At 49.6% G+C, this 21,031-nt stretch overlaps 1 protein-coding gene across 1 annotated transcript in view; it reads right to left on the bottom strand.

The window, feature by feature from the left end:
* FBN3 (fibrillin 3) overlaps positions 1–12,459 on the bottom strand; it is a 59,231-nt gene extending 46,772 nt beyond the window's left edge. The window contains exons 1-5 of the mRNA XM_072978030.2: positions 11,540–12,459; positions 6,227–6,482; positions 3,192–3,274; positions 2,373–2,471; positions 213–308 (exon numbers count right to left, since the gene is read on the bottom strand). Coding sequence (XP_072834131.2) covers positions 213–308; positions 2,373–2,471; positions 3,192–3,274; positions 6,227–6,393 — 445 coding nt within the window. The 5' untranslated portion in view covers positions 6,394–6,482; positions 11,540–12,459. The remainder of the gene's footprint in view (positions 1–212; positions 309–2,372; positions 2,472–3,191; positions 3,275–6,226; positions 6,483–11,539) is intronic.
* Between the last annotated feature and the right edge of the window lie 8,572 nt (positions 12,460–21,031).

Below are 21,031 nucleotides of genomic sequence, written 5' to 3' on the forward strand. Positions count from 1 at the left end.
TAGTCTAAGCCCTCTCTGGACAACGCGGCTGGGATGGGGGGCGAGGAAAGTCTGGCACCCGAGTCACCCAGGATTTTAAGATAAAAACGGACATTAAGAAGAACTCCTTCCCCAGATCAGCTGCTGAAGTTGTAAAGGAAATGCCTTTTCCCCCCTTGCTCATACATGCGCGCGTGTGTGTTTTGCTTAGCTACACACTTCCAGATACTCACGCTGGCCGCAGTAGGTCCCCGTGTAGCCCTTCTGACATATGCACGCTTCTTCACTGCAGCTGCCCCCGTTCATGCATCGGGCGCCACATGACTGAACTGAGAAAGCAAGGAGGAGAAAATTTGGTGACAGCAGCAGGAGGAGGAGAGAGCACCAGAGAGAGAAATATATATATATATATTGGAATTCCTCTAGAACCTGAGCTTGTAGAATGTCTTCTTTCTTGCACTACGACTCCACGATCCACAGGTTGTTTTAGTACTACAACCCCCAGAACCCCCAGGACACCCATGGCATGCTGATTTCGAAAAGGGCGCTGATCGCCCGGTTGTAGAAGAAGCCCCATGGATGCAGGCAGCGTTGAGACTGAGTGAGAGGGAGGAAACGGTCTGATCCAGGGTGGTTAAAGCTCCTGCTTAAATTAGCCCTGCTATGAGGACTAGAATCTTAAACTTTGCTTTTAGGGGTGTGTGCAGTGTGGTGGAAACCTCCAAGTTCTGGATGCCCGTGGTCCCTTTCAGATGGCTCCAGAGTGGGTCTACTCAGGACCAAGAGACCGATCCACTGGTTCCTGATTTTTGGAATCGTTAGGGCCGAAATTGAATTAGGGTGCACCATCCAGAGTCAGAGGCACAGAATCCTTCCTGGAACAACAGGTGTCAGCACATAGGTGTGCCCGTCCCATGAATTCAACAGATCTACTCTCGCTAGGACTCCACCACTGGATCCAGGCCTCTGTCTAACGTCGCAGTTCCAGGCCTGGGGGGCAAAACTTCCTCCTGACCCAAGGACACCCATTGAAATGAACAGGACTTGTCTCAGGCCGGGGATAAACCCCACAGATGCCAAAAGTCTCGTCTTGTTTCCCAACCAGACACAACCCGCAAATTGCTTGTCACTCCAGGAACCGACACTCTCGATCCAGTAGATTTACTCTAGTGCAAACTCCCCAACTGGTTTCAAGAGAAGGGGGCCCACTTCCTCTGTGACAGAAATCTGGAAGCTGCCCGACGAGGAAACCAGTGTAGGAGAGCGTTAGATCGGGATTAGGGGCTCATTCAATTCTTGATTTCAGGGTTTGGCGGGGGGGGGGGCGGAGAGGACCATTGTCAACTTGTCTGTTTCTAAAAACGCATTCATACCTGAGCTGAAAGGGGCTCGCCCTCCCACCGCCCCAAGTCCCAACCCTCAGAAGGTGTGCGATGGTCTTATATTTCTCCACCACCCCACTTTAAAAAGAAAAGACAGCCTTCTCCCCTCCAAATCTGAGCAGGAAGGCTGGCTGGAATGCCAGATATTCAGCCCTTCCGCCCACCTCCCTCCCCACTGGAATTCTTCACATTGCTGGGCAGATTACGAACATCTGTGGCCTCCATTAGAGAGAAAGGAAGCGGCTTAAAATCTCCTATAGGTCGGGGCTGGGGTGCCTTAAAGAAGCTATACACCTCGATTGGAAAAGAGCGGCCCAGATTTACGCATAGAAGGAAGCCCAGATCCGGCCCTCCCCTCGCGCAAACGGGATTAGGCTGAATGTCCCTGCCAGTTCAGCGGAGGCCGGGGTTCTTTCCAGCGGCTTGTAGCTTAGGGCTGTGGAAGACTTCCTAAAATACTATATTGTCATTTCCAGCAGGCGTGGTTGTCTGTTGCCACAGAACTCACGTCTTTCTAGGCACGGAGCGGATTCTGTAGCTAGGAGGAGTGCTCCCTTAAGAGAGAGAAAATGGTCTGTTTGCTGCAACTGGGGCTTGCTGCCCTCTGATCTGTGCTTGGCAAATTAGCTGGGTGTCGTTCTGTCATTAGGCAGCTGGGAGTCAACAGGGCTTGTATCTCAGAGCTGGTGCCTCAGGCCTAGAGCACGGAAAAATCTGCACAGATTAAAAGAGTCTTTTTCCACCCTAGAGGCTACTGCCTCATCATCCATGGTTGCCTTTCAGACATTAAAAGGGGACAGAAAAGGTTGAAACCGCAGCTGCTACACTTAATGGCAATGCACCGCTTTTTTTCAAATGCAATCAGGGAGAGAAAGCAGCCTCTCAAGGACGGGTAAACAAAGGCACGACAGGAAAGCAAGAACATGTCACGGAAAGGAAAGGCCGCTTTTGCTCACGCCGGGCCTTCAGAGATCCACACGCAAGCACACCAAGGCATGGATGCTGCCTTACCTCCTCCAGAGCCGCAGCTCGGGGACAGCTGTCCGTTGGCGCACGTGCACATATTCGGCCGCGAACAGAACCCGTCGCCACACGAACTTCGGCAAATGGCTGTCAGGAAGAAAAAAGAAAGGAGGAAAGACGAGACACGCAGTTGGAGCGAAGCCCCACAAAATGCTTCTGCCCGGGCAAAGCGTCCCACCGAGCATAATGGACTTTAACGTCCAACTAAACTTGAGAAATACTGTTTTGGCTTTTTTGTTTGTTTGTTTGCAGACTACAAGTCCTATTATCCTCCACCCAGCAGGGCCACCGCAGCAGATTCATCCGGCTACCGAAACGGGAGACCCAGGAGAAATACGTCGGCTCCCTCATAAAAACAGCTTCTCCAGCTGCATCGCTGGTGTTTGCTCGGGCCAAACCAAATGTATGTGAAACATTCCTTTCCTGGTGCGGGGACGAGAGGACAGAGGGCCAAACCAGGACATCAGGAGATGCGGGTTCAAATCCCTCACCCCTCCAACCTCACTGAGGGGATGGGTGCAGGAAAACCCCTCTCTGTACCTTTCACAGACCTTAGGAACCCTATTTAGAAGCACCGTATGCTCAGAGGTGCAGAACAGACACGGCAACTTTTTAAAAAAGGCATAAAACACCCCATAATAGGCAGAAACAATAGGCATGGGCCCGGGATGGCTGAATGGTCTGCTAGGACTCGGGTGCGAGTTTCTTTTGTGGTCTTAATTCCAGCAGCCTTCGTTTGGGGGGGAATCCCCCAATTTCCCTTACTTCTGGAGTCGGGCCTCAATCCGTAGACCTGCGGGTACTTACGGACAATGCACTGGTTTCCGCCAGGGAGGGTCTTCCATCCGGGACAGCAATAAGAGTGGAACCGGGATCCGCAAACGTTGGGCCTGGAAGCCAACCGAGAAAGAGTTACGGCAGCCAATCCCTGTGCCCCGATTGTGTCTCCGTTGCCTTGCCCCTGCTTTTTTTGGGCACAAGGCAGTCTGGGGTGCTTTCTTTGGGGCCCATAAGGTGAATTTGGCGCGATGGGACAGATGCGATGCTAGGGCATCGTGAGTTCGGCTTAAATTCAGGAGATCAAGGGCCACCTCCTCGCAGAGAGGTGAAGCTCTCTCTGACCACGACCCAGTCACGTGCTCTCTCTCTCTCTCTCCCTCCCTCTTTTCAACTCTGGCCTACTTCACTGGGTCGTCACGAGAATACTGTTAAGGGTGGAAACAAGGGGAGCTTTTCTCAGAAGAAAAAGCAGTACATGGTTCAAGGGGGGAAAAACAACTCCGGATCTGCTCCAAACCTTGTTTTCAAATCCTCTGTGCAAGAGTGAAGAAAATGGACCGATCCTTCTCTCCTCCCGAGAAGTCCCAACCCCATTCTGTTCCCTTAACAAAGACCAGAGCTTGGAGGGGAAAAAGCACATTTTTGGGGGACGGTGGCATGTGGGATACTCTGGTCGCCGTACCCTCTCCTCTCACGCAGAGTCGGGAGATGCTTTTTATAAAGATCGGGGGCAAACTGGGCCCCCCTCGGGAAATGTTTTCGAGGTCCAAAACACAGCACGAATAGGGACAATGCCGTTTTTTAAACAGACGGCACCTTAAAAGAGTCAAGACTGGGTGGGAAAGAGAGGAAACCATGTTTGTGGCGGAACTAATTTCGAAAAATTTCTACAGACCTCCCCGAAAAATAACTCTTCCAAAGTTGGCCCATAAATAAGCTCTCCTAGTGGAGGCATCTGGGTCTGCTTCCCAGCTCTGGGGCAATGGATTCTTTTTGCAAGGTTTCCTCCAGCGTAAGCTGTCCTGCTTTGATGGGGACTTCCTCCGTCCGTGTCAACGTGGCCACAGCGTGGCCATCCCGGGCACGCATTTTTGCCAGGCTCCCTTTGTGTGTTTTCCGTTGCTCCTACATCTGTTGTTGTGTTTACACGGCACACCAAAGGGGGGGGAAGCGCACGAGTGTGGTCTCATCCGAGCAGGATTGAACATCTGGATCATACAAACAGACATGCCTTCCAACTCCACCCCCTCTTTCTTTCTTGGAAGGCCAAAATCAAAGAGCGGTCAGGCGAGCCAAAAGATTATTTCCAGGATCTCCCTGTTTTTTCCTCTCTCTCTCTCGGCCTTGAGAACAAGCGGGCTGAAGGAGTCGAACCTCGGCCGCAGATCATTCTTCATTACAGAGTTTTGGAAAACGACATTTTCCAAGTAATTCAGTTGCCTGTTGGATGGGAGTGGTTTGTTTGCTAACTTTGCAAAAGGAACTCGTTGTGGCGCTCGTTCCTTTCGTAGCTCCTGGGGGGGGGGCAGGAAAGCCGATCAAACCCCCTCAGATGCCCTTTAAATTCTGGGGGAGCAGCTAGAAAATCATTTCATTTCTACTCCTAGGGTTGGATTTTGTTTTGTTTTTAAACGGAAGTTCCTAAATATCTCGGCTGGGCCCGAAAAGGAACTGGTCGTTAAGTCCTTACGCCACCAGGAACCGAACGACTTCTCAATCTCTAGCCAGCTTCAGCGGGGAATCCAGCTGAGGTGGACGGAAACTGGGCTGACCCAAGAAATCTGGCTGCCCGAGGCAGAGAACGAGGTCACCCCATTAGGGGCCCCAAAGCCCAGGGGGATGAAATCTTTTAAAAAACTAAACCAAACCAAACAAACCCCCCTCCCCACTTTTGGAGAATTAAATGACTTCCCAGAATCGTAGCTTTTGGCCTCAATCTGAAGACTGACCCCACCTAGAGTAGAACCATCGCACTGATAGGGCAGGCCTGAGAGCCAGGGTAGTGTGTTTGAGGGATGGACTGGGGCTCTGGAGACCTGGGTTCAAATCCCCTACAGAAATTCCCCAGGGGGTGGCAAGGGGAGACATCTCCTTGAATACGGACCTTAAAAAAACAACACCCCTCACTCTTATTACGGGGGTTGTAGTTTGGGAAGAGAAGAGGGAGGGAGGGAGGGAGGGAGGGAGGGAGGCAGGCAGGCAGGAAGGAAGGAAGGAAGGAAGGAAGGAAGGAACAGCTGATATGGATAGGAAAGAAGGAAGGAGAGAAAGAGAAAGAGAAGAGAAGGAAGGAAGGATCAGTTGGGGATAAAAGGTGCTGTGCCTAACACCTTGATGCAACACCAAGTGAAAAGACAAATGGGCACCGTTTGGTGCTTCCTGCCCACCACACTTCTCCTTAAAATCTGGGGGGGGGGGGGGGGGAGACACACAGCCTCGTTTGTTAACAGACTCCATGGTCTTCCCAAACCCTTTCCTGCTCTTTTTTGCACTTAAATGCAGTCACTTTCCCGGCAGCCTCTCCTTCTCCCCACTTTGGCTGAGAAGACGAGGCCACCTCTGACCCTGCGCAGAATGCCACTCTTTTCTCCCTTCTGCGCTTTTTTTTTGGGGGGGGGGAGGCATCTGAGCTAGACCAGCCTGTCAGTCCTTGGCAGCCAATCTCTTGAAAAAGCTGGGGAAGTCACTTTCTCAGACTACTGTACAAGGTCCAGGATGTTGGTTGGGGGTGATGGGACTGGTAGTGAAACCTTCCAGAGTGAATGTCCTTCCCGAAAACAATGAAGCCAGAGGGCACTAAAGTGTCATTTGGCATAAAACTTTTGTGGAACCCCTAAGGAAGGTTTAAAACTTGCCAGCCCCCTGGGGGATTCTGGTCTATGTAGTCCAAAGACATAAACCCACATGATTCTATTCCCGACTAAAATATCTCGTTTTATGTCCGGTTGGCCCCGTTTCGGCTCAACTTAAAAACAACAACTTCTGCTCAGATTGATGCTACGCCCATTTAAAAAAATGTCAGTTTTGAACCCCGTCAGAGGAAGAGAGACATGTCCGCTTACCCGCGCAGAATCTCGTGGCCCCTCCGCCGGACGCGGCTGGAAGGGGGCTTGTTCTCGTAGTTGGCGAACCGGTCGCCCGCCGGAAAATCCCCCTCAGGCTGACCGCAGGCGAACGCCAAGAGGGATGTCCATCCCAGCAGGAACTGGGCTAGCGACTGGGGTCCCATGACAGCCGGTAGCAGCCCACGGAGACTTTGGGTCTATGGAGGAGGAGGCCGACGCGGCCGGAAACTGCCGATCCTCCTTGTCCCTTGCTCTGAGAGACACAGAAAAACACACCGCGTCAAAGGTGGTGGTCGGGACCCATTCAGGCCCAAGAGATGGACTGAAACATCAGAGAGACCCACGGGGTGGGGGGTGGGGGTGGGGGGGGCGGTGTTCCAGTGGCAGGGAGTCCCAAAGCCCCGAAATTCATTTGAAAGCTCTTATCATAAAAATGTCATTTTGGAAATTGGGAGGGCGAAACAAGAAGAGGGAAAAGCCGGTTTGATGAACCTCTGATTTATCCTGCCTTTTTCTTATCTGGATTGGACACTGGTGCCATGTTTCTTGTTCTACTCCAGGGAGCAAAAGGCAGCACAAGAGGGGCCCTTTACTCCTCCTCGCCGCTTCACACCAACCCAAGAAGGTAGGCTGAAAGGCAAGGATCGGTTCATGCGAGCACTCGAACCGAGATCTGCCGAATCTTCATTCAGCCCTCTAGCCACTACACCGCTCTGCCTCTTTAAGTATCAGCCTGAGATCAACTGGTTTCATCTTTCCCTTTGCCTACTGGGCTGCCAGTTTGAGAATCCCAATTTGAGCTCCAAAAGGTTCCCTCTTCTTCTTCTTCTTCTTCTTCTTCTTCTTCTTCTTCTTCTTTAATTTTCCCACCGGTTTCTCTGCTGGTTAAACTGTGCATTCCAATTCACAATTGCCTTGTCTCGGCTGCAGCAAGCGATATATAAATTCATTAAAATACAGACAGAAGGGTGATTTTCTTCAGATTTTTAGAATCGTTTTCACACTGCATGCAAAGGCTCGAAACGACAGAAAAATGAAAAAAGCAGCAAAAGGCATGGAAAGCGACCATCAGCCAGATAGGTTTGCCGTTCTGGAATTAATTCATTTTTTGGGGGGAGGGGGGAAATTGCCCTGTTTAAAAAAGGAGTTCAGTAAACCAGGACAACTGAGGACAACCGGAAACAGCAAGAAGATGTATAAACATCCTTGCTTATTTATCGTGATTTATGAAATGTAGTTATTTATAGCTTCTCAGTCCAGGAGGGTTCCCCACGTGAAACGAAGGAGATATATTTCCTCAACAACAGAGGAGACGAAGAACCAATTTTTAAAAGCCAACGTGGTTTAAAAAGCAGAGCCATGAGGCTAAAAGCCAGCTTTCAATCCCATTCGATACGCCAAAAGTCAAGCAACACAGGAAAAGTCCGTTGGATGTTCAGAAAGGGGGGGGGAAGAGTCTCGGTTCCGCGTTCCAAGCCCCGACGTTTCCAGACAGGGAGGCAAAAGACCCAGGTGAGCCCAGACAAGACCAAGTTATGATGGATTGACCGTCTTAATGGGTATAGAGCCGGTTCTAATTTAAAACAACCCTCCCGTTCCCAACCATGAGGACTAGAAACTCATTTTAGGGAGAAAAGATCTAGATTAGCCATAACGCAGCCAGGTTTCAACAGGACCCAGAAGGTCCCAGGTTCAATGCCTTAGCGGCTGGGAAGCGAGACTCGTCGGGGCTATGAAATCCAGAATCTGGGAAGGATTCTTGCAACCTCGGGAAAAAATGGAATTTTCTGAGGTCTGGAATGAGCAGCACCATGGGCCTTCCGTCGGTAACCCTGCTGGGTCTTTTTTTCTTCCTCTCCACTGGATCTTGAAAGCCTTATCTTGTTCCGAGGCACTCTGGTTATCAGAGTCCGAGAACGCTCGCCTGCTGGCTTCTCCCCAAATGGGGTCACTCCCCTTCTTCGCCTCTCTTTCCCCGACTTATCTCGAACCAGATCTGGATCTTCCCGGGGATACCTGGCATACTGCCAGCCTCGCCACATAACCCTGTGGATTGGAGTTAGTGTGACAGGGAACGTGACACTGCCATGGGAAGTGGGGGTTTATTCATTTCTGTGCTTTGGGACTACAAAGCATAATCCCCAAAGCAACGTGCTATGTTTGGAGCAGGGCAGTTCCCTAAAACATAAACCCAAGACTGCCATCCTCAGGATCAGTTTCCCAGATTCAAGCCAGGGATCTATTTGGGACTATGTAAGATGCACACAGACATGAGGGCGGGTTGATGGCTTGTAAAGAGGAGAGCAACCCATTCCGAGCTTCAGCTTTCAAATCACCACCCCCCTTTTTCTGGGTGGACTATAAGTCCACAGAATCCCGCATGGATCTTAACAGTCTGCGAAAACGAACATTTCCGTGCCGCAAAAAGCTCGGAAAGGCTGGGAAAACCCACCATCAGGGAAAGGTGGGATATTACAAAGGCATGTCTCCTTAAAAGGCACCTTCCTGTTTCTGCAAACTCATGAGGACTAGAGCCTTGCTTTGTTTTTGGGAGACAGGCAGCCGAGTGTTGGTCGGGCCTCCCTCTTGCGTGAAGGGCTCTGCTGGCTTCTCCAGCCTTGGGTGCAAAAAGATGGCCCTAAGCTTCAGTCACCCCCTCCTCTGCCTCATAGGGAGAGCGTCCTGCCTCACAGGGCTGTCCTTGGGAATCGGAGACAAGCCCAGGGGTCCTGCGGTTTCCAGCTTGCTGAAAACACCTTCCCCCCCACCCCGTTGGGACGACGTTCGGCTGGACGGACTATGCCTGCCGGCAATGAGCCCACGGGGCTTCAAACGAGGGCCGACAGCGGCCTCTCCGCCCACCCGCCATGAATCCGAGTTTCACAGATGAATCTCGCTCTCTGGAAAAACCCTTCCCGCCCTCCTGCAGGGGTGGGGCAGGATTCTCCAACTACAGTGGCCCAAATCCCTTAGCAGGTCAGTGTGGGGGATATTGGGTCCCGTAGTCCCCAAAAGGATCTCTCTTTTTTTGCAGAGGGCTGAAGTTCAGCCCCTAGGCACGTGGGGGAGTGGGGGGGGATGATGCCACTAAGTACTGTAATTTTAGTTGCGAGATGGTGAGGGAGAGAGTCATGCCTTTTCCTTTGGGAGGGGCTCCACTCCAGATCCCATCATCCCCCACACCATTTAGCGCTCATGGGAGTTGTAGTCCGAGCCACCTGTCCGCCCACCCGTGAGGGCTGCGGAATGCAATGCTTTTTTACGCGACAGGGGAAAAGTGGAGGCTGGACTCCAGAGGGTCGGATGAATAATGCCCATTGTGAAACACCCATAAGTTGTACCTCTTTTTCCCCCACCAATTACCCCCCCTTTCTGGAGTCTGTTCCGTATTTTACAACCGTTAAGCCGTTCCTGGCAGGTTAAGCATTCCCCCAAAAAACTGCTTTGTAAGAAAGCCTCTGAGCATGGACAGAATTGGAACTTCGGGAATAAAATCGCTTTTAATTTTCTCCTGCCCCCTCCTGTGAGGAGCACACTGGCTTTAGGGGGGGAAAAGGGGGCGGGAACCCATTGCCTGTGGAAAAGGATAAATCTTGGGTATTTTCACACACACAAAAGAGAGAACCCTATAAGCTCATGGAGCCAAAGACATGCCAGAAATCAGAAAATCATGCGGCATTGAACAGGACCCGGTCTTGCATGCCCGTCCAAGGACGGATGCTCAAACCGGGCCTCTTTGGTGCCTCCCCGGTGGCTCTCTGGGTGGTCCTTCACACACACCCCAAAAATGTTTCCAAGCTATAGGGCTTTGGCCCCAAAGCTCAGCCCTAGAGGGGCACCATTTCACGGAGGAGAGCACAGAGGAAGGCTGGTGTGATATTGTGTGTGTGTGAATTTTCCATGCCCCACACCCCAAATATCCCCCTTTCGCTTGTGGGGTGTTTTGGGGAGGGATCTGACATTTCAGACCCACAAATGAGCAAAGCAGATGGGATGGTGATGGGGGGGAACACCCCTTCCCGTGCTTGTCCCTTGCAAACTGAGCCACCCAGCCGGCTCAAACAGGGTGGGTGGATTTGCCAATCAACAATACATGGCCCTACAGAACATTCCCCCCACCCCAAAATATAATACAGAGATATTTAAGCACTTGAATTCCAGTGCATGCATTCTCATAGGCTCCAGAAAAGCATGAAAAGGAGAAAGGAAGTGGGGGGGGGGGGGGAGAAAAGACAGGCGTCTAAAACCTACAGACTTAACTTGCAAAAGGGTTCAGGTTTTGCAAGGCAGGGAGCCCAAACCCACTGGAGTGAGGGATCTTGGGGGGGGGGGGAGATCAGGAAAAAGAGAGAGAGGGCAAGGAGGGCCCCCAGAAAATTTTGGGAGCAGCAGCCGGAAGAGCCACGCACCCCTCCCCAATGGTCTGCCTGACAAGCGCTGGTGCAAAAAAAAAACAAAAACTAAAATAAAAAATATTTAAACCCCCAAATTCTTACATAAAATCCCCATTTATTGGTAAAGGAGGTGGGGGGGCTTGTGCACATCAGTGCATCCTGTTGCACACGGGGTACTCCCCAAGCCCAGCTTTTTTTCAACAAAAAAAGAAAAACTTTCATTGTTTTTTTCCCTCTTAAAAATATATATATATATGAAGAAAAAGAATTGCAGGTTGGCCAGTGCAGCCCATTCCAGCTTCTGCACCACATGCCCTCTCTTCAAATAAATAATAAAATAAGACTATCTTTTTTTGCAAAGAAAGGTGGAAAATAAGGCTTAACTTTTGGAAAGGAGCAACCCAAACTCGTGCAAAGCTGAACACCTCCTCCTCCACCAAAAAAAAAAAAGTTTAATGCAACAAGGAGGAAAATCTACCCCAAAAGTTCTTAGTTTCATGGGTGGGTGTTTTTTTTAATTACTTACAATTTTGGGGGGGGGTGTTTAGGGGGTGAGGATGGAAAAGGGTGGCATTCCTCCACCCCTCCCTGGGGGGGAACCCATTGGAAAAATTGAGATTTAATGCCTAGCCAACCACAAGCGGGGGTTTCGGAGCCCCACAGGGGAGAAGACCAGACCCCCCTCTGGGAAAAAGTTAGATCTGAACAAAGAAAAACCTGAGGAGGGGGAAAGAGACAGAGAGAGAGAGAGAGAAAGAAAAGAAAGAGGAGTTTGCAATTCTGGAAAAATCAGCCAGCCAGGATTCAAAAACCCTAAGTTTACCCCACAAGCTTCCCTCCACCCCCATTGCATGGTTTCCAGACAATGTGCCATGGGGTGGAGAGGAAGGAGAAAAGGGGGAAAAATTAAAGATACCTTTGGTCCTGACGTCCCAGGATGAGTCCAGAGAAGGGAGGGTTTGTGAAGGTGGCTGTCTCTTTTTTTTCTTCCCTTCTTCGCCCCCCCCTTTTTTTTTTGTTTCAGTGCAAGAGAGCCGGGCAGAATTTAGGTCCTTCTACAGGGAAAAGAGGACGAAAAAAGGAAAAAGGGGAGGGGGGAGAAAGGGGGGAAAGGAAAAGGTACACCCTCATCCGACTTGGGAAAGGGGGAGGTCTTAAGAGGAAGGGGTGCCGGGGGCCGAAAGGAAGGCAAGAGAGAGAGAAAGCAGCCGGGGAAGGGAGAAAATTCTTTGGCTGAAAAAAAAAAAGGTTTAATTTCCAGAGGGGTGGGAGAGAGAAGGAGAAAAAAGGGCTTGGGGGGCCTTAGGAGGAGATTTCCCCCCAAAAGGTGATCATCATCACCTTCCTCTTTTTTTTCCTGGCACCCTTTGGGCCCCTATTTGTCCAAAACCCCAGTTTTTTTCCTTTTGTCTCTACCGTAAGCATCTTAGCCCTTTGCTTTCAGGCGCAAACATTGGAAAGACTAGGGAGATTTGTAGGGTATTTTTGGGGGGGAATGGAGGGTGAAAAGACCCCCCAAATGAGAAGGAGACTCTCTCTCTCTCTCTCTCTCTCTCTCTCTGTGTCACCTGGAGGCAAAAAAATTTCAATCTGGTAGAAGCAGGTGGGGGACCGGGAGCCCTGCCTCAATTAAAAAAAAAAAGGAAAGGTGTGAATCAGGACAACTGGTCTTTTGTTTAAAACCATGAGGACTAGAAACCCACTTACCGTAAAGAGGACTGGAGCTGAGCCCATGTTTTGTAACAGAGAGGGTCCCGGTTTCTGATCCCGACCCATTCTGGTTTAAAGGGTCAGGCTGCAAGCCAAGGAGAGACAAATGGGACTCCAAAGAGGTATGGGGAGCTGCCACACTTCCTGCTGGCCTTCCCCCTTGGCAGGGCCGGCGGGGGCTGATGGACACTGGAGTCCAGCCCTATCCAGAAGGCTGTGGCAGCTCACCACAGGAGGGAGACCCTGAACACGGCGGGTTGCCTGTGGACGAAGCGGCTTAAAAATTGCTCAGTGGGGGTGAAAATTTGCAGCTTTAGAAAAGGGCGGGGTGGACCTGTCTCGTTTCTGCCTTCCTTAGACACGTCCGGGCAGGACAAATGCAGCCAGGGGATTCGGCACCCCCACGTTTACCCCAAACCCTTCCTTCCAGGAAGAATAGTGGGGGGGGGGGGCAATTATGCTCCATTTCTCCGAATAAAATCAATGGGGAAAGGCCAGGTACCTCCAGGGCTGTTTACAAAACTCAGCAGTAGCCCATGTGCCTTTCCCGTGTTCAGAAGCATGATGACAGGAAACTTTGTTTTTTGACAGAAAACAGAAGGGGATTGGGGGATTTGTAGTCCAAAATGGCAACTCTGCCACTAATATTGTTTTTTTTTTCTTTCCACTGCGACCCCCAGATTCCCCACAGGCTCCTTTGGGGTTTTAGGCTCCCCGTTTCCACTGCAGGAAAACGCTATGGGCCAAAGCCGGCCCCTCTGGGCGCAAAAATGTGGATGGCGTTGCTGCCCTCCACTCTAACTTCCTTTTAAGTTTCTAGTCCTCATGGGCTGATTTCTGAGACGCAGGGCTTTCTCGCTTGCAGGACGTTTTAAGCTCTGAGCTAAGGGTCAGGAAGGGAAAAGGTGGCCGGAGGCTGTCCAAAACCCCAAATATCAGACAGAGGAAAACAGGGAGCGAAGCAGGAGAGCCACAGGGCTCGGGGCAGACCTATTTTTTTCTAGACAGATTTATTTTTAAAGCCTTTGCTCTGCTTCTAAGAGGACCTCCCAGGCTCCCCCAATGCAAGGCCACCCTACAATCTCTCTGTATGGCTTCTCTGGCTCACTGACGACACAGGGGGATTTCTCGAGACCAGCCCCTTCAATGGAAGGGGCAAGCGTCGGAAAAAACGCCTGGCCCGACTCTCCATGGAAGACTTCTCTGTTCGCCCCAGAGGGATCAAGCCACCTCTTCTTGCACACAGACCCCAGAAGGAGTCCTTTTGGACTACAAAACCCACAACTCCTCCTCCCCAGCCCCCCTCCCATCCACCTGATGGGAGTTGTGATCCACAGCTTCCGGAGAAGAAAAGGCTGGAGGAGGGTATTCTGATAAAACTCACGCTTTTTGCTCAGGAAGGAGAGCTTTTCTTGGCTGCAGAGGGACACAAGAGAAAGAAGAGAACATTTTCCAGGAACATGTTTGAAGGAAAACCAAGAGAATCCAAAGCTGGTTTACATTTGGGCCGCAGACATGATGTTGTAACTCGCTCGCCCGGGGGGCACAAAGCTGGGAATCGCATGTTCTCATGCACCGTGCTCCCTCCCTCCCTCTGCGTTAACGTCTCCCCCCCAACAGCCCCACAGCTAGCATCCAGGCATCCACCAGGCAGGAAAACCCGCGAAACTCGCTTTCTTTTTTTAACACAGAAGCGCAAATGGGTTTCCAAGCAGGCTGACCCCATCCGCTTGCTGCCGGCTTGACTGCAAAGCCCTCCCCATGGTTCCTCAACTACAAGGTCCATCAGCGTCAGCCTTCTGGGCCACGGCCAACAGGCGTGGTAGGCCACGGGCGTCTGGAGAGCTGGCGCGCTCACCTCTGTACCCGTTTCCACCTATCTGGGATTTTTGTAACACAACTTTGTAGCTGCACATCTGGCTAGGGGAAAAAAAGGGGGGGCTCTCTCAGACCTGGACTTCTGTGGCCCTTTTTCCCTCCGGCTTTTGGGCTGCTTTCTTTTAGGACAGACGTGCCTAGCCTGAACTGGGTCGGGCAATGGAGACATTACTCTTTAAAGAGAGGTTGTAGGTTTTATTTAGGATTTGGCACTCCTGCACACTTGAATTCTCCCGGGGTCTGATCCACACGGCTCCCCTTCAGGGCAAACATTCCTTCTGTCTTCTAGGATACAACTCCAGAGAGGAGAGGTGGGAAGACACAGCGCGAGGGGGGGAACCAAAAGGCTGGTCTGGGCTCTGGCTAGAAGGGGGGGAAGGGGGCGGGGAGAGGATGATGGATACAGCCAAGAGCAGGGGCCAAGGTTCTCCGTGTTGAGTGTCTCTCTGCCAGCTTTTTCCCCGCTCCTTCCTTCCCCTACTTGGGTTTGGCAAGGGCTCCAACATCCGTGTCCAGATCAAAGCCAAACGAGGTAGAAATGATCTCTCCTGGCCCCCCTCTCAGCCGAGATCTAATTCATTTTTTTTTTTAAAGGAGACCAGGAAAGGCAGATCATATTGCAAAAACTCAAAAGCAAAAGAGGAAGGGAACGTATGTTTCTCCTGCGACTAAGAAATGAAAAAATCCTCAGCCGGCTCCTTTTGCTTTTTCCTTGAAAGCTTAGCTTCTGAATTTCTATTCTTTCCAGAATTAAATATTATTTGACTTCATCTATTCAGCCTATGATCAAAGAACATGTCCCTTATTCGTTCCTGTGTGTTTTTTTAAAAAAATCTCCTTGTTTCCTACTTCTGGGGTTACGATTAACACAAGAAAAAAGACACAACACAAAAGGAAAAAGCGAAGAGGAGGGAAGAGGAAAAAGGAAGCAAACAAGCACTCGTTCAAAGTTATGGAGCCCATTGGTGTGAGGAAAGGTTGTGGGTTTCCCTGTGGCAATCCCAAACCAGCCCCTTCCTTTCAAGGCAAAGAAGGATCTTAAAACTTGCAATGAAACAGACAGAGCTCAGTGGTGTCATTTTTGGACCACGATTCCCAGAATCCCCTAGATTCAGATTTGCATCCACCCTCCTTCTGCTTCAAGGAAATCCACAATTAAATCCAGAGATCCAAATTCGCAGCGAACGTTGCAAAACCCTCAACGCTCTGCCCCCAGTTTGGGCAAAAAGGAAGAAGTGTGTGTGTGTCTGTGTGTGTGTGGGAAAGCCAGAACATAACAAAGTCCAGATTATTTTCGATCCGACGAAGGCAAAGTGAGTTCGGGAAACATTCCATAAATCTGGGGTCCAAGGAGTCGGGGATCTCGGGAGTGCAAAACAGGACTTGTTTCTGTATTTTTAAATCCTCTCACTTTAAGAAGTTTGGGGGTATCAAATACAGGGGTTTCCTTTGAGCCCCACGTTGACAGAATGTGGAAAATTTCCTTTAGGGGAGAGGTCCTGCAGCGTCTATGATTTCCCAGCCATTGAACGGGCTCCGGAAACATCGCCACGCAAGTTTCGAGCCCCTGCCCGTCATTCGAACACAGCACTCCCTCTGGTCGTGTGAGAAACCACACTGGCAAACTGGACTGTTATGGAGGAATATTAATAAAAACACTGAGAAAAGGTGGAAGTGGCAATGAAGGAGCAACTGTACAGTTTGTGTTAAAGCTGAGCGTTCAGGAGTCTGTCTGCTTTTTTTTCCCTAGTGGTGTTTTGGGGATTCGTTTACATTCCGTTTACGAGAACTGATTCTGTATGAGCAACTGCATACCACGTTGTTGTTGTTGTTTTTAAAAGACTTCCCACCCTGATGGAAACAAAACTGTTTAAAATGACACATTTTTCCCAGAAATTCAGGTCAGGATAGTTTGGGTAAACCTGCCTTGCAGCAGATTTCTGCCAGGCTAGGTTTCATCCCTCTGTGTGGGTTCATGTAACTCACCAAGTGGGGCCCAGTGGGGGATTCGAACTCCCAGCCCCAGAGACTTAAACCACTGAGCTATCCAGCAATTCTTAATAATGATCTTAGAATGGCAGAGCTGGAAAGAACCCTGGAAGTACAGCCTGTCAAGGAGGCACGGCTGGGATTCAAACTCGTAACCTCTGATCCTGCAGATCCCTAGAAACCGGTCAGTTTCATTTCCTCTGGCAGTTCCAATTTTTCAACTCTCCGGTGCGTTCCCTTCCGATTATGAGATGTAAAGATTGGTAAACCCTTCTCGAACAAAACAGATACAATTTTTTAAAACCCATCTACACCAGCAACGTTCAGAAGGCCTGCCCATCTCCGTGGAGGAAAAGACTTTACACGACATGTAACGTAAATGCGAATGATAAGGCACCTCTACTTGATAAAAAGAGAGCCAAAGCAGAAGAAATGACCCTGACGGGGAGCTGATGAGTCCTAGTGGTTAGAGCCTGCGTCTGGGACTCGGGAGATCTGGATTCGAATTGTGACTAAACCACGAGGCTCAATTTTTTAACACTTTTTCTTGGCCTGCCTGACCTCACAGGGCAGCTGAACCAGAGGTGGGAAAAAGTACAAAATTTTGGGACATTCCTATGAAAAAGGAACTAAATTCTCTCCCCGCCCTCTGGGCTCAAATCTGAAGTCTAAACCCACCCTCTCTGTTCCTCTTTCTCTCTCACTCCGGCTTCTCCTTAAATTTATCTCGCATGAGGTCACTGCCTGGCGGGTTGGAAGAAGTGAAGCTTTCTGTCTGTCCTTTTCCGAATCCCCGGGTGTGTGCGTTTGTGTGTTTCCTGCTAAAGGGCAGGGAGAGAATTTGCCAGATTCCTGGGGAAGAGATCTGCTCCTTTCCCTCAAACCTGTAAAGGTTTTCTACCAACAAGCTTATCCAGCTTTGGGATTCTGTCCTTGTTACTTCCTCTCCTTGACTACTACCAGAATGCTGGACAGGAGGAGCATGGGTACTGCAATCCATTTTTTAAAAAATAAACTTTTCCTATTCGGGGCAACCCAAACCTCTTTCACGCCAAGGGTTTCAAGATGCTCGCTTGAAAAAAACGTGGGAAAGTGTTGCAGAATTGTGGGGGACAAAACAAGCAAACAGCCGAGGAGAGTGAGAGAAAGCTCAAAGGAGTGTTTCATTAAAAGCCACATGGCTCCCCGAAAGCCTGGCTAGCGTGATGTCATGCACCAAGGGAGAGGTGTGGGTGGATGAGAAAATATCACATCACTTCCTGTCTGCTCCCTTCTCTGGCCGGCCGGTCCCCAAAAGCAAAAATGGATCGGAAAGGGGGTCTTCCTGGCTTGTGATCCTGTCCGGCTATTCCCCACCACCAGGTTTTATTTGGTTGGGACTCCTTCCCCCCTCCGAGCAATGGGGAGGGGGGTTCCGCCGGCGCCTGGGCTGCCCTATGGTTCTTTCCTGTTGTGTCTGTTACTGGGGGAGTGGGCTGGAGAGAGAGAGAGAGAAAGGGGGGGAGGAGAGGCCCCTTTGCTCTTGCCCGCTCTCTCTCTCGGAAGGGAACGCTTGATTTCAAAGGACCCTCCCCATCAGAACAGCCAAAGTCAAAATTAAAACTTGGGGGGGAGAGTTCCTCCCATCTCCCTCCAGTGGAGGGAAAAGAGGGACCCCCTCCCTTAAATCAGGAAATAAGAGGATGAGGAGGAAAGGGGAAAAACATGACTCATAGCCCCCGGGAATTGAAACACAGGCCTACAGTTCTGCAAGAGCTGGAGGTATGGTGGGGGGAAAAAGAAAAGCATTTTTGCTTCGCTAAGCTTATATGTTTTCTTCCTCCGTCCCTGGTTCTTTGGCACGATTCGGACCTGCCTGCCTTCCACCTACGTGCAACGCCTGAAGCCGCGTGGTCATCTCCAATTCAGAGTCCCTGGATGCGGCTGCAAGCGAAAGGGAACCTCCTCCGAACCTCAAATCAAGACTGGCGCTCTCCATAGGGCAGGGCCTGCACATCTGAGAAATGCACTCCTTTAAAAAAACCAACAAACTTACTTTCAACAGTTTTAGGGGAAATCCAGACAAATATAAGACTGATTTCCCCACAAAAAATCAAGCATAAATAAGGCGCACGGCTTTGAGAACCGGGCACCCTGCAACCCAGAACTGTGTCTTTTGTAAGACGTCCTCATATCAAAAGCTGCCTGGTCTCTTAGTGTAAATCCTTTTACTATCTCTTCTGAACGTTTTGCTCTGTTTTTGCCTGTTTCTTCATCCTCCTGGACATCTCATTTTGCATTCTGCAATGTGTTTTGTTATCTGCATCCGCGTAACTCCTTCCCTTTCCCCCGCTTCATCTCCGATTCCTGCACCCATCATGCCTTACAAAACCGGACAAGTTTAGCCAGGCTCCCGTTCCCCGGCTACCTGGAGTGCCGGCTCCAAATAATCTCCGATTTCCTTGGGGTTGGCAAAGCTTCCTGATACCATGTTCATGAAACCCTATGGCCCCAACAAGAGGAAGCCTTGGTGGAATACCACAAGGTCAGCCTTGGCTTGAAAAAGTTTTCCCTGCAAGCAAAATGTTAAAAAAAAAAAAAAAAGACCAAAACATAGAAATCCTTCTCTTCGTTTAAGAATAGAAGCAGGCCCAGAAGAACAAGACTTTAGGGATGTGGCTATTTGGAAAATGAACCCTATTTGCCGCATCTCATAAGAAGCTGGTGTTAATGGGATGAACTTGTTTTCTTTGCCAGATAGCTATAAACTTTGTCCCTTGAAACAAAAAGCAAAGCAGAAGCGTGTTGTTTACTGTATAACCACGTTTCCTTTCTCTATTCTCACAAACAGGAAAATCTAAAGGACATTTGCCACCTGGTGCAAAAAGGTCCACAATGGATTTCCACCTGCCTTATGGGCCTTATAGAAAGTGAAAAGCAAATTTCCAGGAAACCAGAAAGGAATCTGGGCGTTCCAGAAAGCCACTGGTTTTTTCCCCAGAATCTCATCTCACAATTATATCTTCTTTGTGTCTGGTCTCTGGGTGTCTGTGAATTTCGTTGTATGTGTATATACTTACAATGACAATAAATAAATTATTATTATTATTATTATTGTTGTTGTTGTTGTTGTTGTTGTTGTTGTTGTCCCAGCTCCTGCTATAAGAACATGAGCAAGACCTTTCACCTTATTTTTTTCCTCCAGAAATGTTTCTTTTTTAAAAAACACTCAGTTCTCTTTATATCTGGAGGATTTGGACCTAGAATCACTTTTCAAAGGCGGAAACTTGCCATTTTTAAAAAATCTCCCAATTCTTTTGCCCTTTCATTTTGCTAAACACTGCAAAAGAAATTTTATTTTGTGGGGGGGAATTTTAACCCTCTGCTTAAAACAGCCGGAGGAAAATATATATATATATATATAAATTTTTAAATAAACTAATTGTGTGAGTGTAGGTATGCCACATCTATATAGAAAATATTGCTATTGCCATATAGCCGCTTCTATGGTTTTGGCACGCTGCAGCCATTTCTTCTCCAAAAAAAGTTACTTCAACAAAACAAACAAACAAAAAAGACCAAACACCTCCTTTTGCAATCTTAAGAGCTTTCCTTCCTCGCCCCTCTATAAGGGAAACGGTAGTACTTTATCCACAGGCCCTACGGCAGCCCAAGGGGTCCCAAAGGGAAGGTGGGCAGCCCGCTCTCTCCTCGTCCTCCTCCTGCGGGCCCAACACGGTTTCCCCGCCAGCCTGCGGCCTTCTTTTCCCATCCCATTCCCCGGTCAGCTTCCAGACTAGGCCGCAATCCCGGCCACGTTGCCAAGCAACCGGCTACAAGAGCAGCGCCCGTTGATGACGCCCCACCCCGACGACACCACGGCCAATCCCCTTCTTCCTCGTCCCGCCTTGACGGCCGAAGCGAATTGCTTTGTCGTCACCAGGCAACTGGGCACGCCGCGATGACGTCTTAAAAGGCGCGCCGCCGCCACCGCCAATCCTCTGCTTCCCCGACCTGTCTCTTACTAGGCGTTCTAGCGTTGCCTGGCAATCGCCTGGGGCCCGCTGTAAACACTCCCTCGAAAACCGATGCCGCCGCTTTTGGTTCTCATCCTTCCTTTTTCCCCGCCACCCCACTTAAGAGACAATTTTAAAGCAAGCGGGCAGATAATAGCTTTGATTTCTTTCTCCCTCTCCTGCCAGGGCTTTCAAAATTATTTTATACCAGGAGCGGAAAGGAAGAGACAAAACCCGGCTATTAATAGGCGGACGCCATCTTGACCGGAAGTCTAGGCGGAATATTTGACGTGGAAGACACAGATAAATGACTAGATAAACAGTAAAATAAATAAATAAATAAATTTCCACGAGTCTGCAAACGGAGATAACAGTTCTAAGCATTGGCTTTCACATACATAGATATACAGTGGGGTATTGACTTGAGAACTTAATCCGTATTGGAAGGCGGTTCTCAAGTCAAAAAGTCTGTAAGTCAAGTCTCCATTGACCTACAGTGCATTGAAAACCGATTAATCCCGTAACATGCCGTTTTTGTTCCATTTTGGTTTTTTTCTGGTCTGTAAGTCAAATCTCAGTCTGCAAGTCAAACCTAAATTTTGCGGCCAGAGAAGTCTGTAACTCAAAAAGTCTGTAAGTCAAGCCGTCTGTAAGTCAAGGGTCCACTGTACATAGATATATAAATTTCTGGGCACTTACATCTCAGAGGACCTCTCATGGACTATAAATGCCAACATGCTAATGAAGAAGGCACAGAAGAGGCTGTATTTCCTGAGGATGCTCGGCAAGTTAAATTTATCTCAGCATTTACTTCTGTCATACTATCGTAGCACCAT

The sequence above is a fragment of the Pogona vitticeps genome, chromosome 7, assembly GCF_051106095.1.
Source record: "Pogona vitticeps strain Pit_001003342236 chromosome 7, PviZW2.1, whole genome shotgun sequence".
NCBI classification, from domain to species: domain Eukaryota; kingdom Metazoa; phylum Chordata; class Lepidosauria; order Squamata; family Agamidae; genus Pogona; species Pogona vitticeps.